General features: G+C 41.8%; 1 protein-coding gene across 1 annotated transcript in view; it reads right to left on the reverse strand.

The window, feature by feature from the left end:
• Positions 1-22,273, reverse strand: part of KANK3 (KN motif and ankyrin repeat domains 3) — a 274,252-nt gene that overhangs the window by 77,799 nt on the left and 174,180 nt on the right. The window contains exons 7-8 of the mRNA XM_044090687.1: positions 5,431-5,573; positions 4,173-4,373 (exon numbers count right to left, since the gene is read on the reverse strand). Coding sequence (XP_043946622.1) covers positions 4,173-4,373; positions 5,431-5,573 — 344 coding nt within the window. The remainder of the gene's footprint in view (positions 1-4,172; positions 4,374-5,430; positions 5,574-22,273) is intronic.

Raw genomic sequence — 22,273 nt, forward strand, 5'->3', positions numbered from 1 at the left:
TGTTGTGACTGATCAATTTAATCCCTCTGTAGTTACTACAGCTCTGCAAATCACCCTTATTCTTAAAAATCGGTACCAAAACACTTTCTCCATTCTTCAGGCATCCTCTCACTTTCCAAGATTTCATTAAACAATCTGGTTATAAACTCCACTGCCATTTCACCTAAACACCTCCATGCTTCCACAGGTATGTCATCTGGGCCAACAGCCTTTCCATTCTTCATCCTCTTCATAGCTATCCTTACTTCCTCCTTGCTAATCCATTGCACTTCATGATTCACTATCCCCACATCATCCAACCTTCTCTCCCTCTCATTCTCTTCATTCATCAACCCCTCAAAGTACTCTCTCCATATCCTCAACACACTCTCCTCGATTGTGAGTATGTTTCCCTCATTATCCTTTATCACCTTTACCTGCTGCACATCTTTACTAGCTCGGTCCCTCTGTCTAGCCAATCGGTACAGGTCATTTTCTCCCTCCTTAGTGTCCAAACTTTCATACAACTCTTCATATACTTTACCCTTAGCCTTCGCCACCTCTACCTGGATGATAGTGTCTTAATTCCTTTTAGGTACCGGTTTACTGAGGACATGCAGTAGATACTAAATGCAGGCAAGAAAGCTTGCTACTAGAAAATATATTAGCAAGTGGAAAAGGTTTTCTAGTTGGTGCCAGCCACATAATCACCACCCATTCATGGCTAGTTGTTCTCTGGTTTTACAATATTTGTGTGAGTTACTATCTTGTATGGCCTTTCTTATTCCTCTGTCATTTCAGCATGTCTGCCCATGGATCCTCCTCTTCCAAGGCAGTTGCATGTTCATCAAAGGTGTTTTGCAAAAGACGCATCCAAGTAAACAGGTTCCCCCGCCTTACAATCTTAATTTTGTGTTAGAAAAACTAACACTTTCTCGATTTGAACCAGCTAATCTGGCTAGCTTGAAGTTCTTGACATGGAAAACAGTTTTATTGATTGCTGTGACCTTTGCAAGGATGATATCTAAAGGAAGCTCTAATGGTGAGTAAACCCTACCTCATTTTTCACAAGGACAGGATTTCATTGAGAACTAATCCTTTTATACCTAAAGTAGTATCAGAGTTTACTTTAAGTCAAACTATCCATCTCCCAGTTTTCTTTTCTGAACCTAAAGGTGAGTGAGAAAGGATACTACATACCTTGGATGTCCACAGATGACTCTGGTACTATCTTGACAGAACAATATCTTTCAAGATCTTTGGCTCAATTGTTCATTTCATGTGAAGGGAAGAAGAATGGACATCCGGTGTCAAAACAGACTATTTCCAAATATTTGTCCAAGGCTATTACCTTTTGTTATACTCACCACGACAAATCTATTCCAGGTAGGGTCAAAGCCCACTGTACAAGGACCTTGGTTTCTATGGCTTTTTGGAAAGGGTAGGATTCTAGAAGTATTCTAGAAGCTGCTACTTGGTCCACTGTATATACTTTTATAAAGCACTATAAGCTGGACTCCTTTTCTAGGCGTAGATCATGCTTTGCTAGAACTGTTCTCCAGGGGCTTCTGGACCTTTCTCCTTCCTCCTCCCAAATATAATTAGCTATGGTAATCTACCCATATAGCTAAGCCTACTGTAGCAGTGATCAATATGAAGAACATAGCACAGTTGTGCAAGCTGAACTTACCATAACAGTAGATGTCTGAATGATCACTTTTGCAGTAGCCCCTCCCTCCCACCCCCTTGCTTTTTTGGTGTGTTTTTTTATACCAGGGTGTGGACATTTATTTTTTTTTTGTTATTCCTAGCTTTGTCTCTTCAGGCTCAGCCTTGCCCCTCCCTCCCTCCATCCCCTGCTGCAGTAGCCCCTCCCCTCCACACCATTGCTTTTTAGTGTGTTTTTTTTATACCAGGGTGTGGACATTTACTTTTTGTTATTCCTAGCTTTGTCCCTTCAGGCTCAGCCTTGCCCCTCCCCTCCCTCCTTCCCCTGCTGCAGTAGCCCCTCCACCCCCCTTGTTGTTAGGTGTGTTTTTTATATCAGGGTGTGGACATTTTTTGTTATTTCTAGCTTTGTCCCTTCAGGCTCAGCCTTGCTCCTCCCTTCCCTGCTGCAGTAGCCCCTCCATCCCCAACCCCCTGCTGCAGTAGCCCCTCCATCCCTTCACCCCCCCCCTTGTTTTTAGGGGAGTTCTTTTATACCAGGGTGTGGATATTTATTTTTTTATTATTCCTAGCTTTGTCCCTTCAGGCTCAGCCTTGCTCCTCCCTCCCTCCATCCCCTGCTGCAGTAGCCCTTCCCCCACCCCCTGCTGCAGTAGCCCCTCCATCCCTCCGCCCCCCTTGTTTTTAGGTGCATTTTTTATACTAGAGTGTGGATATTTATTTTTTGTTATTCCTAGCTTTGTCCCTTCAGGCTCAGCCTTGCTCCTCCCTCCCCTGCTGCAGTAGCCCCTCCCTCCCCAACCCCCTGCTGCAGTAGCCCCTCCCATCCCTTCACCCCCCCCCCTTGTTTTTAGGTGCATTTTTTATACCAGAATGTGGATATTTATTTTTTGTTATTCCTAGCTTTGTCCCTTCAGGCTCAGCCTTGCTCTCTCTGCTGTCAGGAAAGCTCTGAAGGGGAGCCCAGTCTTGTCTTACAGTCAAGCTCAGCTTAGGCTGCTTGATAGTTTGGGTGCATGGAAGGTGCCCTTGTAGCTTTGAAGCTGGCCGGCTGTTATATCCATCGTAGGATATAACCCATACAGCTAAGGCTAATGCAGCAGTGATCAAATGAACATCTATTGTTATGTTAAGTTCAACTTGCACAATTGTACTTCTGACTTATAAATAACAGCTATTTAGTTGTGTAAACTGGAGCAGTAGAGACCACCAGGCCACTACTGCAGCTTTTGTAGCTTTGCAAAACTGAAAGACAGTTGGTGTTAACAGTTTCAAGTAGTACAGGGCGTTTACGGCTCCTACTGAAATGCTAGCATTCAAAATGCTGCCAAATGCCTATATGCAAAAAAAAAAAAAAAAAAAGATGAGAAATGCAAGAGAAGAGTGAATCTCCAACATCCCCCTTTTCCTTTAAGCTTCTTTTTTTGCAGGGTTGCACCTCCTAACATGTAGGACAATCCTGTCCCCACATATACATTACCTCAGGGATTGGCATACTAAAAAAGGAATATACAGAGAAATGGCCATCTTGATCAAAAGCAAATGACTAAAAGTATGTAGACCAAACACACTGGCGAATGAAAAATCTACACTCATATCTTAGGAATACTTAAACTGCTTATGTAATCAAATGCTGTTTCACTGATTTGACACTTCCACAAATTTGTACTTCCCCTGAGGTGGCATGACCTCAGAAGCTTGTCCACATTCACACTTCTCCATTTTTTTTCTCTTTCTTATTTGCAAAATGTGTGGAAGAGTCCCATCAACAAAATGGGACCATATAAGTGGATACTCTATGACATTAAACTAGTGTGGTAACCAACTACTTACCAATGGGGGTCTTAATCCAATGGGGCACTCCTCGTGTAAACACGGACTTAATGTACCTTCAGTCTAATGCATTTTTGTTCCTAAACATTTCTAATTTCTAAACACAGTGATGTACACTAGTAAAAGCAGACCTTGCTATATCAGCCTTTGAATTATACAATACCACCAGTTCAGTCAAGTCTTACTACTTACTTATTTCATAGCATATACTGCTAGCTTTTTATATAATATTTCTCTGTACAGCAGCACGTTATAACATCCCATAAGTGGGACCAAATGTTTGTGCAGCTCAAGGTAGGCACAGTGTTGCACTGAGAGTCACCCATCCCACAGGTGCTGTAGGATTGTTGCTAATATTTCATAATACAGTCTATTCTTTTCATTATATAAATACACCCATCCTCTTGTATGCATGCAAAGGACCTCGGGGGAAAAAAACGTTGGTCAGAGTTTCCCTCTCCAGATACAATAAATGAAGAAACAAAAAAGTTGATAACAGTATTCAAAAACAATGTTATGGCACTGTAAACAGGAAAACTGCAGACAATACACTGCTTAAGGATAATGAAGTTCTGAAACAAGATTCACAGGAAAAAAACCCTTTAATTTAGGCAGAATTACCAACTACTTACCAAAAATACCACTAGCTTTTTCGTATACAAATGTATAAGCTACAACTAGAGAAAACTTACATTATCGACTATGGAGGCATCACAATCTAACTGTGCGAGCAGCAACTTCACAATTTCAACTCGACCATGTTCACAGGCACACATCAAAGCAGTAGAACCTTCATCATCCTGGATATTCACATCCACTCCACAGGTCAGCAAAGCCTTCACCATCTCCTGCCGTCCATGGCTTACAGCTAACATTAGTGCTGTCTGCCCAGCCTGTAAGCAAAATAAATGTGGGAGATATTAAAAAATGGCAATACGTGATTAGCCGGACAGCTACTTTGTGAATATTTGTTACAATTTAAACAAAGCACCTTTACAAATTAATAGTGGAACAAAGTGTTAAATGTAACGAAGCATACTGCAAAAAAATAAATATGGTAACCAGATACATTCAGAATTTATTTTCATTTTCTCCACTCATTTTATTGAGTCTATACAGTGACCATGGTTAGATTTCTGTTCATTTGTTTACTGATAAAACACTGGCCAAACAAAAACAGCTCAAGTATGTACGTTTATAACCTGGACATGTGATTTTTTACTTTAAGATGTAGTTTTGTATGAATATTCTGCTAAACCTCTGCTTAATTACTTTAAAACATTATCCACAGACACTGCAGTTCACATTACTGAAATAACATGCATATCAAACTGTCTTATTACAATATGATATAACTGGAAACATCACAAGATACCATACCATACTATGGTGTGATTGCCACCACTCAGTAGAAGACTACTTCCAAATTTATGCGGTAGGCAGACCAGTTCCAACACCCTTCCAGCAGTATCAGGCCAGTGTAACCCAGATCATCAAGTTTTCATATGGAGTTCTCTCTCAGGCTTTATTGGAAAGGGTGCAGAGCTACTAAGGCAAACTTTATTTCAGTGAAAAAGCAGTTAATTTCTATTTGCTGTCATTTATGACCAAGACTTTTGCCCAACTTTAAACAAGCCATTTATATGGAACAAAATTCAAAACCTAATGATTAGTAACAAGCTGTTGAAAAAGGAATTCTCAGCTACTGAAACTTGCATGCAGAAAGTCAGCTCACAGAAAAGCAACCTTAATGCCTTGGGTTTCAACAATTTTCCACATGGTTTTATAAGGTTTTATGCTCCTTTTGTACCTGTTGCTGAAACACTTGGGCTTTGGTATCACTATGGAAACCTTTATCACTATGGAAACCTGCCCCTTTACTTTATCTCATTTGTTAGGAAAACTGAATGAAATGTTAAAATAGAACAAAACAGCAGCACCCATACAAACCTGGCTAGCCTTGGCGTTGACGTTCCCCAGACTAAACAGCTTTCGCACCACCGCCATGTCCTCCTCCAGCTCCACAGCAGCCAGGGCTGCTAACATGATCGCCGTGTAGCCAGCTTTGTTCTGGAAATCAACATTACAGACCCCTGGGGGATGCAAGGAGCAAAGGTCAAGTCAGTTAGAAAGGGGCAGCACCTTTTCAAACACAAAACCACCAGCAGTGGTCCTAAATCTTAATCCTGTGAAAGCTATCATCTCAGACGCTGTAGTAAATGTAATTCATTAGTTTGGAATTTATTGCTGCTTAGGAGATGCACATCTCTTCAAAAAGTTTTAATTTCATTTAAAAAAACTACACATTATCTTTTAAAACTCGGGAAACGTTTGTAATAAAAATATGAAAAGTATTAAACGCTACATTTATTCTCCATCCTAAACTGCTTCTTGCATGCAAATTCAGTTCGTACAGTTGATATAAGCACAACTAAAAAAAAGGCAAGCAGAACCTTACTGCTTTATTGTAAACAAATATCACTGTCATAGGTTACAAACTGTACACATGTGCTTCGTGTTTCACTTTTGCAGTCATTACATTTGGGTTATCTGCTTGCAGGTATCCCTCAGTCGGCCTGATTAACAAAGTCTTGGGTCCTGCGTCGGTTGCTGTTCCTTCTTCCATGACATCAAGTCATCAGGAGTATAAAACATGCAGCTGACGCCATTACATCACTCTTTCTTGCCGTGTGGTGCCCGAAGCAAAAGCAGTTCACAAGTCGGCAGACTCCTGAAATTTTCATTTTCGAGTTTCAGAACCGAAGTCTTCAACTAAAGCTAAGTACTCCATTGGGGAAACTTTTTCTTGCTCCTTACCAATGTCAGTAAAAGTTAATAATTGCATTACTTGTGGAAAGCAAATACCTCAAAGATTTTCATTCATACTGTATTCCTTGCCTAGGCCCTGACCACGACGTACCTTGCTGTCGGTTTTGTGGTTTATTTAATCAGAGCACTATCCGTCGTTGGTATAGTTTCGCCTGTAAATATTTCGGTTCTCTGTTTAATGATCCAGAAATGTCAGTTAGCCATCAGACTACTGGGATTCTGAAAAAATACAAAGTTAAAGACAGAGACAGGCCGCCGAGGTCCAAAACTGCCGACGACGCTTCTTCTAAGCCAGTCACCAGCTCGTCGGTACTCATTGAGGTGCTTTTGCAGCCCCTGATACCCACTGCTTCTGATTCGCAGGTCTCTACTGAGACCCATTAGGAGTCCGGTATGCCGCAAGATGCTTCAACTATGGAAGCCGCGGATGTCTCTGCCTTGAATGGGTCCGGAGCCACTGTGCAGGCACCGGCTTCTGAGGGTGTATTCAGACCTACGGACTTGCACATTAAACAGATGCCTTTTTCTTTACTTCGGCCTAAATCTCGATCCATGCCTAAAAAAACGATGCCCAGGCCACATGCTCAGGCCTCTATGCCTAGAAAACAAAGGATAAGAATGGCTGAAGATCTAATAACTCTAATCAGGGGTAGCCAACCCCCCCTTTTAAGAGGCCTAGGACTGAAGTTGATTATGAATCTTCTGATCAGGATTCTGTTTTTTATGATTCTTCTGATGATCTGGATTTGCCCTTACCTACTTATGAAGATTCTGATGCAGAGGACTCCATTCCCTCTGCTTCCCCTCCTGAGGATTTTTCTTTTGGAGAAACCTTACATACTCTAAGGGAGCATTTCCACTGGGAAAGCCAGGATTTTTTCTGATTCAAAAAAGAGGCTTAGGGATTTCCTTCTCCTACCTCAGCATAGGCATTTAGCTATTCCTCCTGTACTAGACATTGATGATGATGCTTTTTCGGAATCTAGTTTGGCCCCTGATTCCCTGCCTCCTGCTCCCAGAAAACCTGACAGATACTACAGGGTCCCTGAGTCCCACAAGTTCCTTTTTAAAAATCCTATTGCAGATCCAGAGACATTTCACAGGGGCCCAAGGGCATTAAGGCTTCTACTGCTAAAAATCGTACCTCTTCTGATAGAGACTCCAGGGCACTGGATAGATGGGGTAAAAAGGTTTACACATATGCAACCTTGGCCATTAGGGCTTTAAACTGCCAGTTTCATATGTTAAAAGTATCAGCAACATGTTATTGGACTGCTTAAACAGAAAATGATGTTGATTCCTGACTGTGTGGAAAATAAAGAACTACATGATTTAATGCATTCTGCTGAACAAGTTGGAAAACATACTTTGCAATGTGTTTTTTATTCATTAGAGGCCTCTTACAGGGCTGCTAAGAAGGCATACTTGGCTTAAGGAGCAATCTTTGCCTGATCATGTTAAATCTAAATTGTTGGATGCTCCTTTAAATCAGGACCGCCTGTTTGGCAACAAGGCTGAGGAAGTTCTTAAAAAGATGGAAGATAAAGCTAAATCTATGCAAACTATTAAAGATTTTTACAAGTTCAGCCTCCTAGATTTAGTAGGCACTGGCCCTCTAAGAATTGGTCCTTTCCAGCCCCTTCCAGGTCTTCTCAAGCCAAACCCAGACACAGCAAAAATCCCAGGTTTCAGTCCCAGGGGAGACACAGATCTAAGCAGTGGGGGGGCCTCTACTTCCAAATCTGGGAATAATAAGGACTCCCCCCATGGTAAACTGTCTCAATGACTTCCTTTTAAATTTTCCAAGCACTTATTAACTGACTGCCTCTTTGGGGGGAAAGATTGCTCTTCATGCAAAGAATTGGGAATTCATTACCCAGGTCAAATGAGTTTTAAATAGTGTCCCAGGGATACAGATTTCACTTCCACACATTGCCAACACCAGTCGGCAGAGGTCCCAAAACAAGTACTTTCTCTCTTAAGCATGGGGGCTATTCAACTGGTACCAGAAGAGGAAAAGGGACAAGGTTTCTACTCGAGACTTTTCCTGGTACCCAGAAAAGACAATTCATGGCGTCCTATCCTGGACCTGTAAACTCCTTTTTGGAGATTCCAAAATCCAAGATGCTGACTCTTCACTAATTACTTCCTATGCTAGGCAAAGATGCCTGGTTGGCAACACTAAATTTAAAAGAAGCATACCTGCACATCCCAATCATGGAATCTTGCAGAAGATACATACGCTTCAAAGCAGGCTACACGCACTATCAGTTCTCTGCACTGCCCTTTGGCTTATCTACTGCACCCAGGGTATTCACAAAGTGCCTAGCTCCAGTTATTGCATTTTGCAGGCAAAGAAATATTCAAATATACCCATACCTGGACGATTGTCTAATTCAAGCAGAAAGCCAGGGCATACTTTTGAATCATCTGGCCTTTGTACAAAGGGTTCTAACTTGTCTGGGGTATACCATAAATGAAAAGAAATCACACCTGGTACCCTGTCAACAAATTATATTCCTGGGAGCAAGCTTGAATACAACTTCCCAGATGGTTTACCTCACGCCAGAGAAACATTCATTTGACCACCTACTTCAAACAAGTGGCCACAAAGCCCTGCTATCTGCAAGACAAATACTGCAAGCCTTGGGGTTCATGTCCTCCTGCATTCTTCTAATTCCATATGCAAGACTGCATATGAGGAAACTACACTGGTATCCAAAAAGCCTATGGTGTCAACATTCTCAAGACCTGGAAACAATAATTCCTATCATACCTTGCCTACGCCTAGAGTTCCTTTGGTGGCAGAGGCCTGCCACCAAAACAAGGGACTACCTTTCACACCACCCCCTGCCACCCAAACCCTAACAACAGACTCATCAGACTATGCATGGGGGGCTCACCTGGCAGGGAAGTGCATTCAGGGCAAATGGAACCCAAGTCAAATGCACCTGCATATCAATCAAAAAGAAATGCTAGCTGTACAGAATGCTCTGACAGCCTTCAAGGACCACATTCTTCCAGGACAACTAATGGTAAAGACGGACAACACCACTGTTATGTGGTACATAAACAAGCAGGGGTGTACACATTCTTACCCCCTCTGAAGACTAGCCATGGCATTGTGGAACACAGCCTTGAGCTACCAAGTGCACCTACAAGCTCAATTCCTGCCAGGAAAATTAAATACACTGGCAGATGGACTAAGCAGAAACCTCATGGACCCACACGAATGGAAACTGGAACCAAGGATTTTCAATATGTTGACAAGCAAATGGGAGAGCCCAGATATAGACCTGTTTGCCTCTCCCCAGAACTAGCAATTGGACAAATTTTGCACAAGGACTCCCCACAAACAAGCCTGGAAAGTGGATGCTCTGTCCTTCAGCTGGAAAAACCTATCAGTCTATGCCTTCCCCCCTCTGCAGCTGCTCTTAAAAGTACTACTAAAAATCAAACAGGACAAACCAAGGATGATTTTGATTTCTCCAGACTGGCCGCGCCAACACTGGTACACCCCTCCTGCGCAGTGTCACGGTTATCTCCATGGCACCTTCCTCAGATTCCTACCCTGCTGTCTCAGCAGGAGAACCAGATTCTGCACCCTCAGCTTCTAACACTGAACCTTGCAGCTTGGCTAATTACTTAATATCTCCTTTACCATCCCTGAGCAAACCTGTGATGGATATCATTTTAGAGGCAAGGAGGCCTAGTACTAGAAAATCTTATGCTGAAAAATGGAAAAGATTCTGTGCCTGGAACCAATCTCAAGGGATGAGCACAGCAGCACCCAATTTACCTCAGATTTTACAATTCTTAACTGAGATGCTTCACAAGGGTCTGTCTTTTTCCTCCATTAAAATCCACGCCTCAGCCATTTCAGCTCATTATAAACAGACCCTCCCCTCTTCTCACATCCACTGCTCAAGCAGTTCCTCAGAGGGGCCAAAAATTTGAGACCACCCAGGAGAGCTCCAACCCCAGCCTGGGACCTTAACTTTGTCTTGAAGAAACTCACTCTACCTCCTTTCAAGCCAGCTGCTACTGCAGACAAAATTTCTTTCTTGGAAAACAGCTTTCCTTTTAGCAATCACTTCAGCTAGAAGGGTATCTGAATTACAGGCCCTTATGGCAGTGGACCCTTTAATCTTTCATGCGGACAGGGTGTCCCTCAGAACCAATTGATCCTTCATGCCCAAAGTGGTATCCAGTGTGGCTCTTAATCAGTCCATTCATTTGCCAACCTTCTTTCCCAATCCACAGAATAAAGGGGAATGGATACTGCATTCCTTAGATGTGCACAGACAACTTAGATTCTACTTGGACAGGACTAAACCACAAAGGAAACAACTGCTTGTGGCATTTGCTGCAGGGGCAAAGAGGAAAGCTATTTCAAAGCAAACCAATTCTAAATAGATAAGCCATTGCATTCATTTCTGCTATAAGCACCAGGTAAAACCTATCCCCCAGGGGATCAGACCTCACTCCACCAGGACTGCATCTACCTCTACAGCCTCTCTGAGGCGTCCCTACCAGGGACATCCTAGAAGCTGCTACCTGGAGTTCTGTACCAAGTATTATCATTTGCCAATTTTCTCTAAATCCAGAGCTGGCTGTGCCACTGCAGTCTTGCAGGGCCTTATAGTTGGCCCTAATGCTATCTAAATTCCTCCTCCCAACCATAGCTTTGGGAATCTACCCAAATGTAATGACTGCAACAGTGAAACATGGAGAACATAGTACAGTTGTGTACACTTACCATAAATGTAGATGTTTGAGTGTACTCACTGTTGCAGTCCTGGATACCCTCCCTCTAGCCCCCTAAATTCTTTTGGCTATACCTCTACTTTCCTTTACTATGCTTAAAAGCCTTTTTGGTGTATTTGCTTTTTTGTTGGAGGTATATGTTTGTGCTTTTATACTCAATTGCTTCCCATTAGGGGGCACCTGACATCTGGGGCAAGAAAAACTGATGTAATAGTGTTGGCTGCATGTTTTATACCCCTAACATCATGGAAGAAGGGACAGCAACCAACGCAGGACCCGAGACTTTGTTAATCAGGCCGACTGAGGGCTACCTGCAAGCAGATAACCGAAATGTAATGACTGCAACAGTGAATACACTCAAACATCTACATTTATGGTAAGTGTACACAACTGTACTTTCTGGGTAATGCAAGCAGCTATAAATGTAACAAACCCTATACATCTGCCCTTTTTTAAACTAAAGGACAGTTTGATTACCAAAACAAAGCAGTTGTGCTCTACAAAGGGATATGGGACATGACCAACATCTCTAAACATTCTTTTGGAGGACATCTGAAAGGAATTTATTTTTTCATTGAGGCTACAGCACTGACCATCTTTAAACTTGTAGAACAAAACATCTTTGTCCACAGTGTTCCTAACTTTGATGAAGCAAAGCATGAGATGTTGTAGAAGCCCAGAAACTCTGCTTATTCAGCTGGACTTGCCTTTCCATGCGATGTTTAAACAGTGAGTCATTCGTTAAACCAAATAAAGATGTTTGTAATAACCTGTGGTTCTTATAGGAGTTTTATTTGGGTCGCTCACGTTCTGCACAAGGGATCTATTTTTTCTTTTATTCCAAAGATCAAGGCTTTGGTCATAGGTGTCTTGACCACTGTTGGAAAGAAAGGAAGATGGATCTTAAAGGTTGGACTTCAGAGAATATTTAAATCTGGAATGAGAAGACAGTGACTGGTTGCTGACCACATCATCTGCACAAAAATGGTTTGAGCCTGGGGTGATTGTGGGGGAGCCTGTTCGTAAGTGGGGAGAAGAATAAATGGAAAAGAAAGCACAAGTGTTGTTTACAACACAGAATCTGAAGGACAGGCAGATAGTCACGTAACAATCTAATTTTCAGATTAAAAGATCTTTTCAGCACACAGCTTTAAAAACAGACAATAACCTCAGAGGTAAAACACAGCTGTGAAAAGTGATTACCTGAATTTTGAGGCTGCTTTATGTGGCGTTAAGAGGTCAATAAAAAAACAGCACTTGTGAGGTTACCAGTAATTTGTCTGAAAGATGTAGTCAGACAAGGTATTAAGGGTTCTCATGGAGCTTCCTTGTGTCCAGTATCTGTGCCACTGTCCCCACATGATACATTATTCCTGTACACGGACAGTGGTTTGAATGTGAATATTTGTTGATGAACTTCCTGGGTACTGGTAAGTTCGGAGATGGGTTTGAAGCCTGAGGTGGAGTTGGGTTTTGCAGATTTCAGAAGAGGCCTGTCAACTTTTTTCACTCCATACACTGATTAAGCCTTTGGGATTAATGACAACTTGAAAATATGGAGGATGGCTTGTGCAATGTACTGTCTTCACATTTTAATAAATCACATGCCGAGTATGTTCATAGGTAGGTACTAGGCTATTGGCTAATGATGACCTCTCTTTGACATAGACAGGTAGTCTGTTCCAGAGTATGGGAAGTCTCTGGGACAGGAATCTATCCCTCCATCATGTTCTGTTTATTGTGGTGACCAGGTTTAGGTCCCTAGAGCGTGTAGCTCGGAGGGATTGGGATTTCTTTAAGTGGAGAATGTCCAACAGCTCTGGGTTTGACATAGCTTTGTATGTTAGGCAGAGATCGCCTCTGAGTAGGTGATATGCGATGGAGTAAAGCTGGAGTTATTTGAGACTGTCTGTGTAGGGCGCATCTGTTTGAGGCCAGTAATCCTCTTTGTGAGGTATTTCTGTGGCCTTTCCAGTTGTTGTAGATGTCTTGTGAGGTACATACCAAAAGGGGGGTTGTACTCTATAATGGGTCTAATGTGTGATGAGTAGAGGGGAACAATGACCTCTTTTTTCTGGATGAGAAACCTTTTGTGATGAAGTGAGCCATGTAGAAGGATTTCCTGACCCCTGTGGCAATGTGATTATCAAAGGAGAGACTACTGTCCACCTGTGTCCCAAGGTCTCATCACATTTTCAGCTTTAAGTAGACTACCAGCTATGTGGTAATTCATGGGTACAGAGTTTTTACCAAAGGGGATGACAATACACTTTTTGGCATTGAGCTTCAGGCCATGGCTTTTACACCAGGCATCTGCCTCAGTAAGGCCCTTTTGTAGGATGTCCACATCGTTAGGAGTTTCGATTATGGCTCCTAGTTTGCAGTCATCTGCAAACTTTGTTAGCCAAAAACCTTCTGTGTTAGCCTGTACTTCAGAGACGTAGATACTAAACAGGAGAGGACCCAGGACTGAACCCTGTGGTACTCCACTTGTCACTGGTCTGAAGTCGGATTTAGAGTCTGCTACTTTCACAGTGTGGGTTCTGTCCGTGAGCCAGTTGGCAACCCATCTTGTGACATAGGAATTTATACCTAGTTTAGTGAGCTTATCTATAATTCCAGAGTGGGGGATGGTGTCAAAAGCCTTGGCGAGATCTAGATAAGCTGTGTGAACCACCTTACCCTCACATCTTTGGCTTTGGTGACTGCTTTAAAGAAGTCAATCAGGTTTAGGAGACATGATCTGCCTTTTACAAATCTGAACTGGGTAGGGTCCAGAGTTTGGAGATTACAAATGTCTTTGTTTATGAATTCCATGATGATACGTTCCATGGCCTTGCAGACCAGGCTCATCAGGCTAATGATGCGGTAGTTCCAGGGGTCCGTCATGGCTCCGCTTTTGTGGAGTGGGATAACCATCGTGGTGTGCCATTCAGTGGGCACAAAGCCTGAGGTAAGGCTATGACTGAGCATGGTACTTAGGTAGGGTGCCAGTTCATTCTGTAGCTCGTGTAGAATGCAGCCTGGGATATTGTCAGGTCCCATGGATGCTGTGTTCTTGGCTTTGGAGAGTTTTTTTTTTACCTGTGCAGCCGTGATTACAGGAACTTTGTATTCTTCTGGTATAGAGATGGGCCTTCTAGGGGGTGAGAGGGGGGTAAAGTTAGCACTGATCCTATCTGCCAGGATGTTGGCAATATCAGTTGGTTCTGTATATTTAGTGCCATTGTGTTGTAACTCAGAGCAGATCTGAGTGTTGCCATTGAGATTCTTGACATAGCTATAGAATGCTTTGTGGTTGTCTTTAGAGTCAGTGGCAATTTTGTTTTCGTAACTAGCTTTGGAGGATTTTATGAGGGATCTCAGCTTCTTACTGAGGTTGACCAGGGAGATCCTCCAGTCATGGAATTTTACTCTTTTTTGCAACAGTTTCTTTCTTCTGTTGTAGAGTTTGTTTATGGCAGAGGACCACCAGATTGGCTTCCTTTTTTTGGAGGATAGCATCTTCGTTCTATTATGGATAGCATGATCCATGCACTTGTGTAAGTGCTTACAAAGTGCTTTTGTGTAGGATTCAGCAGTCGTACCTCTATTGTCCGTCTGCATGGGTGTCATGAAGTTTGCCACTTCTGTCAAATGTAAAATCTAGTGAGGGAAGGGTGCTGTTAAGTGCTATTTTATCAACAAGGTTGGACATTTTCTAGGGTTTTTCTTCAAGGGAAAGGATGGAGGTTACAGAAGGGGTGAAATTCAGAACAAATATTTTCAATATGTGACAAAACAACTACATTTTTATACTGCTATTTTAAGGGCAGCTGTCAAAAATAATTTTATATCAAGAGACTCCATAGTAATGCTATAGTCATTTTACTCTTGCATACATATTCTGAATTCCCGACTCTAATTTAAAAGACACATGGCTGGATAGCAGTTATTAAAAACGGATAAGGTCCAACATGCGGTTTAGTTCACAGCTTTGTAGCTATGACTAGCAGAATATAAACAAAGTAGATACTGCTGAAGGAATGTACCTTGTCCTCACTGTGCACACAAGGGAACATGCTGCTCGAGCCGCTAGCACTGGCGGCGCTAATTTGTGGCAATGACTGGAAGCAGAAGAAACGGTGTTGGTTCCAGTACAATGAAAATGAGAATATGCAAACCCGACTCAATTTGGCACAGCAGGTCTTCACAGCTAAAATGTACCCCAGCCATTTAGGATACTAGCTATTCAAAACATGGGGCGTTATGAAGACATCTAGACAGCAACAGATTCTTTTCCATCATTTCTGGCAAAGGACTGCAAAGTTCACCTTAAGTGACGGGAAAGCATCAGCCTATACAACACAAAAACTTCAAAGTAACTTCTGATTTGCGATACTGACCAGAGAATGAACACTGACCTTTGTCACATATCACTGTCACTCGGGTTATCACAGAAATAACTAGGGTCCAGATGTACTGTACATTCTGGGGTTCTGCTTGATACACAGTTTTTATATTGCACTACCTTCGCTGTCTGGTCAACCAGCAGGTGTAGCCCCCATCCAGCAGCATGCGTACAACTCTGTGCATAAACTGGCAGCCTATTGTAAAGTCAGGACTTGTGACCTGTACTATGCTGCACAGTGTCACAAGAACCTTGTCCTGTCAGTGCTCACATCCGCCATACGTAAAAGAAATGCTCACCCCAGACACAGGGTAAAATTCACAAACGCATTTCATAAATGACCACCCAGTTCAGTCAAAAATAAAAGGCAAACAATGGATCACCTGTGGGAGGTTATAAAAGCACCAGGGTTGTCAGCAGTCATTTTAAAATTGTACAGAAATAAGTAATAAATGTTACAGGAGATGCCAAGTGGTGGAAAGCGCACTGTGCCAGAGGGTTACAAATGTTACCTAGTCTGATGCGACTTAAATATTCCATCAGGAAGAAAATACACCAGAGGAAAACATTACAGACTCCAAAACACAGCAGAATCTCTTGGTTTTTAACATTTAAGTAAAACTATTCCAGTGGGAAGTCCAAATCCATTCATGGATTAGAACTGCCCCAATCCAATTGTTTATTTACCCTAAAAACTAAAGATGTTATCTAGCGTCCATCAAACTACAGCAAGTTAACTACCTTCACTGCTTTCTCCTAAACAGTGTCCGACTTCACTGCCAACATGTTTAATACATGCATTCTACCTCTTCCTTACGACACATCATGTGACAGTGCAGCAGGACTAGAGTACCATTCATTTCTAAAGGAGGAGAGCTGATTGATTCTTCAAATTACTATCCCACTTCCTTACTAACACATCTACGAATTTTTTTTTGAGAAATGCATGTATTACCAGATTACAGAATATTTATTTTTGACTTGTTAAATGGTTTTGGTGGACTGATTCAATGAACGTTTTTAGCCATGACTCAGGGTAAAGGTAGAGTTATATTATTCACTAGCAATCATTATAAATTACACATTTTGGTTCTCAGCTCCCTAGCAAATCTAAACTCACTGGCAGCTGAGGTGTGAATAAACTTTTAAACACCTCACATTAGCCTACATAGTTTATTAGAAGACACACTGCAAAGATTGCTGACACTGTAATGTAGCTTAAGGGGGCACTGCACTCCCGGGTGTGCCACCCTTTGAATGAAGAGGTAACCTGAGGCCCTTTCTGCTCGAGTTGGTGGTGGCTCAGGTGGATGTAAAGATTCCACAGCACTATCAAAAAGAATGGGGAAGATTCCAGATGATGCCCTGGCCAAATCTCCCCTATAGTATAAATACCACCTGGGGTCTCCCCTGAAAAGACGCTAATAGCTTAGTGGGATTAACCCAGTCAACAAAGGATGGACAAATAGTGTTTAATATTAAACCCTTTTGACTAATGAAGTTTTAGATAATTTAGTATATGAAAGCATAACTCAGTAAATCAGTTCACACCTGCTCCCCAATGAAATGCAAGACAGCCTTTCTTAAACTAACAGGAAAAAGCCTACATAGCAAAACAGTATAAAAAAAAAGCTTACAAAACCATGCTTTCTAAGGAAAAGAACTAAACACATTCTCTAAACAAAGATCTGGATATGTAAATATTTTTCTTTCGTAATTCCATGTATGTGGCATTGTGGGATGAAGGCCTGACATGATTCAGATGACCTTGTTTCAGCTAGCAACTTGGGTGCTTTGAAGAGTCAAGTCAGGTAGTGGAAAATCAGCAGCTTATCTCAGTTTGCCATACTGGGGGGGGGGGGTAGCCTAGTTCAGTCACACTGCCCCCAGGCAAGCAGAGGCTTTCATGTTAACACTGGTTGCAGGACAGGGAGACATGGTCCTGGTGTTTAAATCAGTGACTACAGCCATCACAGGCATGTGGGGGTGTTAGCACACACGCTTGGGTGGGCATGGAACATCACTCAAAGGTGATACAGGTACTTACATCAGACACCAAGGGTTGAGTTAGGCACTTAAATCAGAAAAACCTGTGAGGGCTGCCTGTACAACGTACCTCAAGGAAAGGAGGGCTGGTGGTTGATGGACAGGAAACAAAAATTATACCCAGATTAAATTTAGTAGCTCACAAACATAGGAAACAATCTTCAGGTAAGGAAATGTCTGATGTACACTAGACAAATAATTCAAAATCCAGACTAAAAACTCTTACCTGCATTTATATCAATAAGTACTATATGCATTTATTGTGGGCAGTTTCTTCTGCCTGTACTTCACCTCTCAAGTTTAAACATTTCCTGATGAATGTCAGCCAGGACAGAAACATCATAGCAATTCTGCACTGGTTTTAGTAGAATTAGAAAAGCTTAGTGTTACAACCCATGGTGACTGTCCTTTGCAGTTGTTCTACACTGGTTTTATTATAATTAGAAAAGCTTAGTGTTACAAACCATGGTTACTGTCCTTTGCAGCTGTATGATTTGCACTCCATGCTGATCTGTCATTAATATTTCCCCACTCCTTTTGAAACCATGCATGCACAGTCTATTATGCTGCTACAAAATTGCAGGATGGATTTGCAAGTATGCAATCACATCTCTCAGATGCAAAATAAGCATGCATACATGGAGAAAGGAAACTAGCTTTGCTTGGGTATGTATGTATTTCGGTTTTAAATGCATCACTAAATTTAGATTTGTGGGCCTTTTTACTCATCAACTTTACCACATAATTTGCCCGTACAAGCAGCATGCTCTGCAGTGTATTCTGTTACTTTGTATTACACTGACTGCACAAACTGCTGCACTCTGCCTGAGGGCGTTTTATGTACCTGCTACATCAATAAAGTTGAAGTAAACAAAATAACCTGCAGGGGGCAGAATAAGCAAACTACTCCTGACTTGTAGATGACACTAGAAGAAAGCTGATCAGCCTGGAAACAGAGTTACACACAACAAACTGTCTAACATTCAGCACTACTACATGCATGTAAATCATTCTACATTCATACCTGCCTGCATATTACATAATTGGGCATGTCTTTTATACCCCATAACATTTAATCACAAAAGAAAGACTACACAGCTGTACCTACAGTTTCCCAACAATAATTCTCAAATTATTTATTCAGGAGTACAACAAGGTTGTCAAATGTCTTACTTGTGATCTCAGTATGAATTTGGGTATTAACATACTCAGAAGGGGAACTGTAGTTTTTCTTCTACTAATCAGTTCTGAGGAACTGCATTAAATGTATTTACTTATTTCAGTTTGATGACTGGGAAGTCCACTGGGCCTAAAAATAGCCCATTTTTCAGTGGACGCCCAGGGAGAAAAGCTCCAGTAACAATGACAAACATTCGCATATACACACATACAAAGCAAAGAAGTCATACAGCTTTATGCAGCATACTACAGTAAAAAAAAAATTCTACAATAAAATCTAGCAACTGTACAGTCTAAGAGTCATTAATAGTGAATTATAATTAAAAGTTTACATTCCACAATGTTGTTGTTGTGTCTTTCGGCTTTTCCTGGTTAGGGGTCACCACAGAGGAGCTCCAGTCCGTTGATTTTTACGTGCCGAGTTACCAGCCCTGATGCACAACCTTCAATGAAGGTACACCCATTCACGCATGTCTCCATGCAGAAGACGCTCTAGCTGAGAATCGAACCGGACAGCGTCTTACTGTGAGGTGACAACACTACCGCAGCACCACCACCGCGGGTAGTTTACATTCCACAATAATAGTAAAAATCTAGCAACAGAACAGTCTAAGGGTCATTAACAGTGAATTACATTTGAGGATGAGAAATTGTTGGAAATAAACTAACAAAATTTGGATGTTAAGGAGGAGGAGGAGAGCAAATGATGTGATGCAGAGATGATGCATAGAGTTAGAAGGTGGGTTTTGATACAGGGGGTCCTATGTGAGGAAGGAGCAGGGGCAGTCCCACTAGGAAGGTAGGTAGGAATGGAGGAGGGATTTAAAGTTAGAGTGGTTATGAGCATTTCTAAGGGAGCGAGGAAGAGTCCCACAGTTTAGCTAAGGGGGAGGATAACAGAGAGTGTCCAGGTGGCTGTAAAGGTTTGTAGATTTTGAGCAGGTTCTGATTTTCTGACTAAGTGAGCGATTAGGAATATAGGGGGTTAAGGAGGTGGAATGATAGGGACAGGAGGATAGGTTAAATAGGAGCTTATGGGTAGTGGTGAGTTTAAGGCGGTTCAGACAGTTGGGAAGCTCAAGCCATTTCAGTGAGTGGAGGGAGATGCAGTGATGGGAGCAGTTCCTACAGTTGGTGGTGAGTTGGCAGATTTTATAATACCAGGCTTCTAATTTAGTTTGAAGGCCGAGCTGAATATTCAAGAAAAGAGGAGCAGGTATGTGGAGGCAAGGGTCTTTCTGGTGGAGGGGGTGAGATAACAGTTATGCCTATATAGGAGTTCTATTTTTTTTATGTTACTTTGGATGTGGATATCTAATTTTAGATGTTTATCAATAATGACGTCGAGTAGTTTGGTGTGAGGGACAATTTCAATGGGGGTATTATTCTGGTTTATGATCTTGAAGGAGTTATCATCAATGCAGGGTGTTTAGATGGGGAAAAAATCATTAATTTGGTTTTATTGGCACTAAGGGGTAGGTGGTTGTTTTGCATCCAGGTTTCAGTATTTGAGAAAGCTGACTGGGTTGTCTGCAGAAGGTTGGAGGGGGTGTCAGCTGAGCAGATGACTGCTGAATCATCTGCATACTGGATTAGTGCAGAACTGACGATGGAGTGGTGAAAGTTGCTGATTCATATATTGAAAAGTAAGGGGCCAAGGACAGAACCTTGGGGTACCCCAGTAGGGGTATATAGAAAGGAAGAAGTGGAATGTTTCCATTTAATAGCTTGTTGTCTTTTGGAGAGGTAGCTGGTGAACCAAATTTTGGTGGAAGGGGTGAGATTGAGGGAGGAGAGTTGTGATAGGAGTATAGGCTTAAACGATGCTGGGAAAGGACGTATGAAAATTGGCCAGTAGTACATTTATTTATTTATTTAACATCCGATTACCAGGAAAGTCTGAGTGGGATAGAGCTAATTTTCAATTTAGGCCCAGGGAGAAAGGCTCCAGATGCAGGTCTTTGGAATGTGGGAGGAAACCGGAGCACCTGGAGGAAACCAACTCAAACACAGGGAGGACATGCAGAATCCACACAAGGCAGCTCAGCAGAGAATCAAACCATAGAACCTCTTGCTGTGAGGCGACAACACTAACTGTTGCACCACTGTGCCGTGTTTATATCTACTGTCGTATTAAGTTCTGTTACCATGTCAATGCATGATGCACTAAGTGGAGGTGCTGCTTTACTCTGCAGAGGGACATTTCTTATTAAAGCAGAGGGGCATTTCTTATTCTGCTACATGAAACTGGCTGGTCTCCCAACAAAAACAGACATAACATGAACAGAAATAAAGATGCAACAAAAATATTTTGTAAAACCAAGGTACTAAACCAAGGAATGCTGTACTGATTCGGGCATTGCTAAGATGTATTTACAGAGATTAAAGACGTTGACCTTTAAACATTAAACCCTGACAAGTTGTAAATTGCTGTTGTAGAAACAATGACTAACAGGTCATACATGCTGTACAGTCTGGACTTCTTGTGTCTTACTTAAAATGAAAGTGTAACATGGGAACTGCTGTGGAATGACTCAACAGCAAGCTCTGCTAACGCTCAGCAGCAGAAACTGAAGGTTTGACACCTCAGTGAATGTAGAGTTATACAAATGGAAAGCTTATCAGTGACAGGAGTCCTGCTGGTCACACTGCATGCTAAAATTAGGAACAGGCTGTGCTCAAGAACAGCAAACAGAACGTGACCATTTTTTTGTAAACAAAATGTTAAGGATGTGCTCTGTGCTCTCCCTGAAGAATCTACAACAGCTGAAATATTATGCATGAACCACTGTTAGGCTTGGGGATCAGAACTAAGTTTAGTTGGAATATGTGTATTGTTTCGTCTACTAAAGAATTTCTTTTCTTCGCATTTTTAACAGTGTTGGTTTTATTATGACAATGTATCAAGTGATAAATCCACTTCAAATTCCGTTTAGACACATTTAAACTAATGCAGTTAAATCCCCTTATAAGGGTCATACCACACTGCTGTTTTAAACTACATTTAATAATGTTATACGTAATGCAGAGTTAGACTAGATACAGGACAAGAGGCACAATGAGTCTGCTAGTACACAAATATTCACAAAACATCTGCAACTATTGTGCCATCCATGATCATGTGACTTTTGACCCAAGCAATCAAGCAAACTCTCAGAAGCTGCTCTAGTTAGGGAGCTTACTTGTTTGGGATCCAGATTCTAGTGATAGATGAGTTTTGCCAGTTAGTATAAATACAAAATACTGCAAATCAGAACAGTTTTTTTTTTTTTACCAAGCAGCAGTGGTGGCTGTTGACTTCAAATCAAAGGGGGCCTGCAGGAGACAGCTGAATGGGTGGGGTCAATGGGAATGGGTATGACCAACTAGAAAGGGGAGGAGCTATGTTCAAAACCACAAAAACTTTAAATACGCTGCCCTGGGTGCCAAACCATCATTATGGGAGTCCAATCAAGACAAAATGAAGTGTAGAATAAAAAAAATATTTCAATCCATTGGCTGCATGACCGCTTACTTAATATCTAGATGGAAACAAAAAGGATGTGAGGCATGAAAAAATACATTACTGGAATGCCAGTCAAA

This window comes from Protopterus annectens, chromosome 13.part0, assembly GCF_019279795.1.
Source record: "Protopterus annectens isolate FY-2018-M chromosome 13.part0, PAN1.0, whole genome shotgun sequence".
NCBI lineage: Eukaryota > Metazoa > Chordata > Ceratodontiformes > Protopteridae > Protopterus > Protopterus annectens.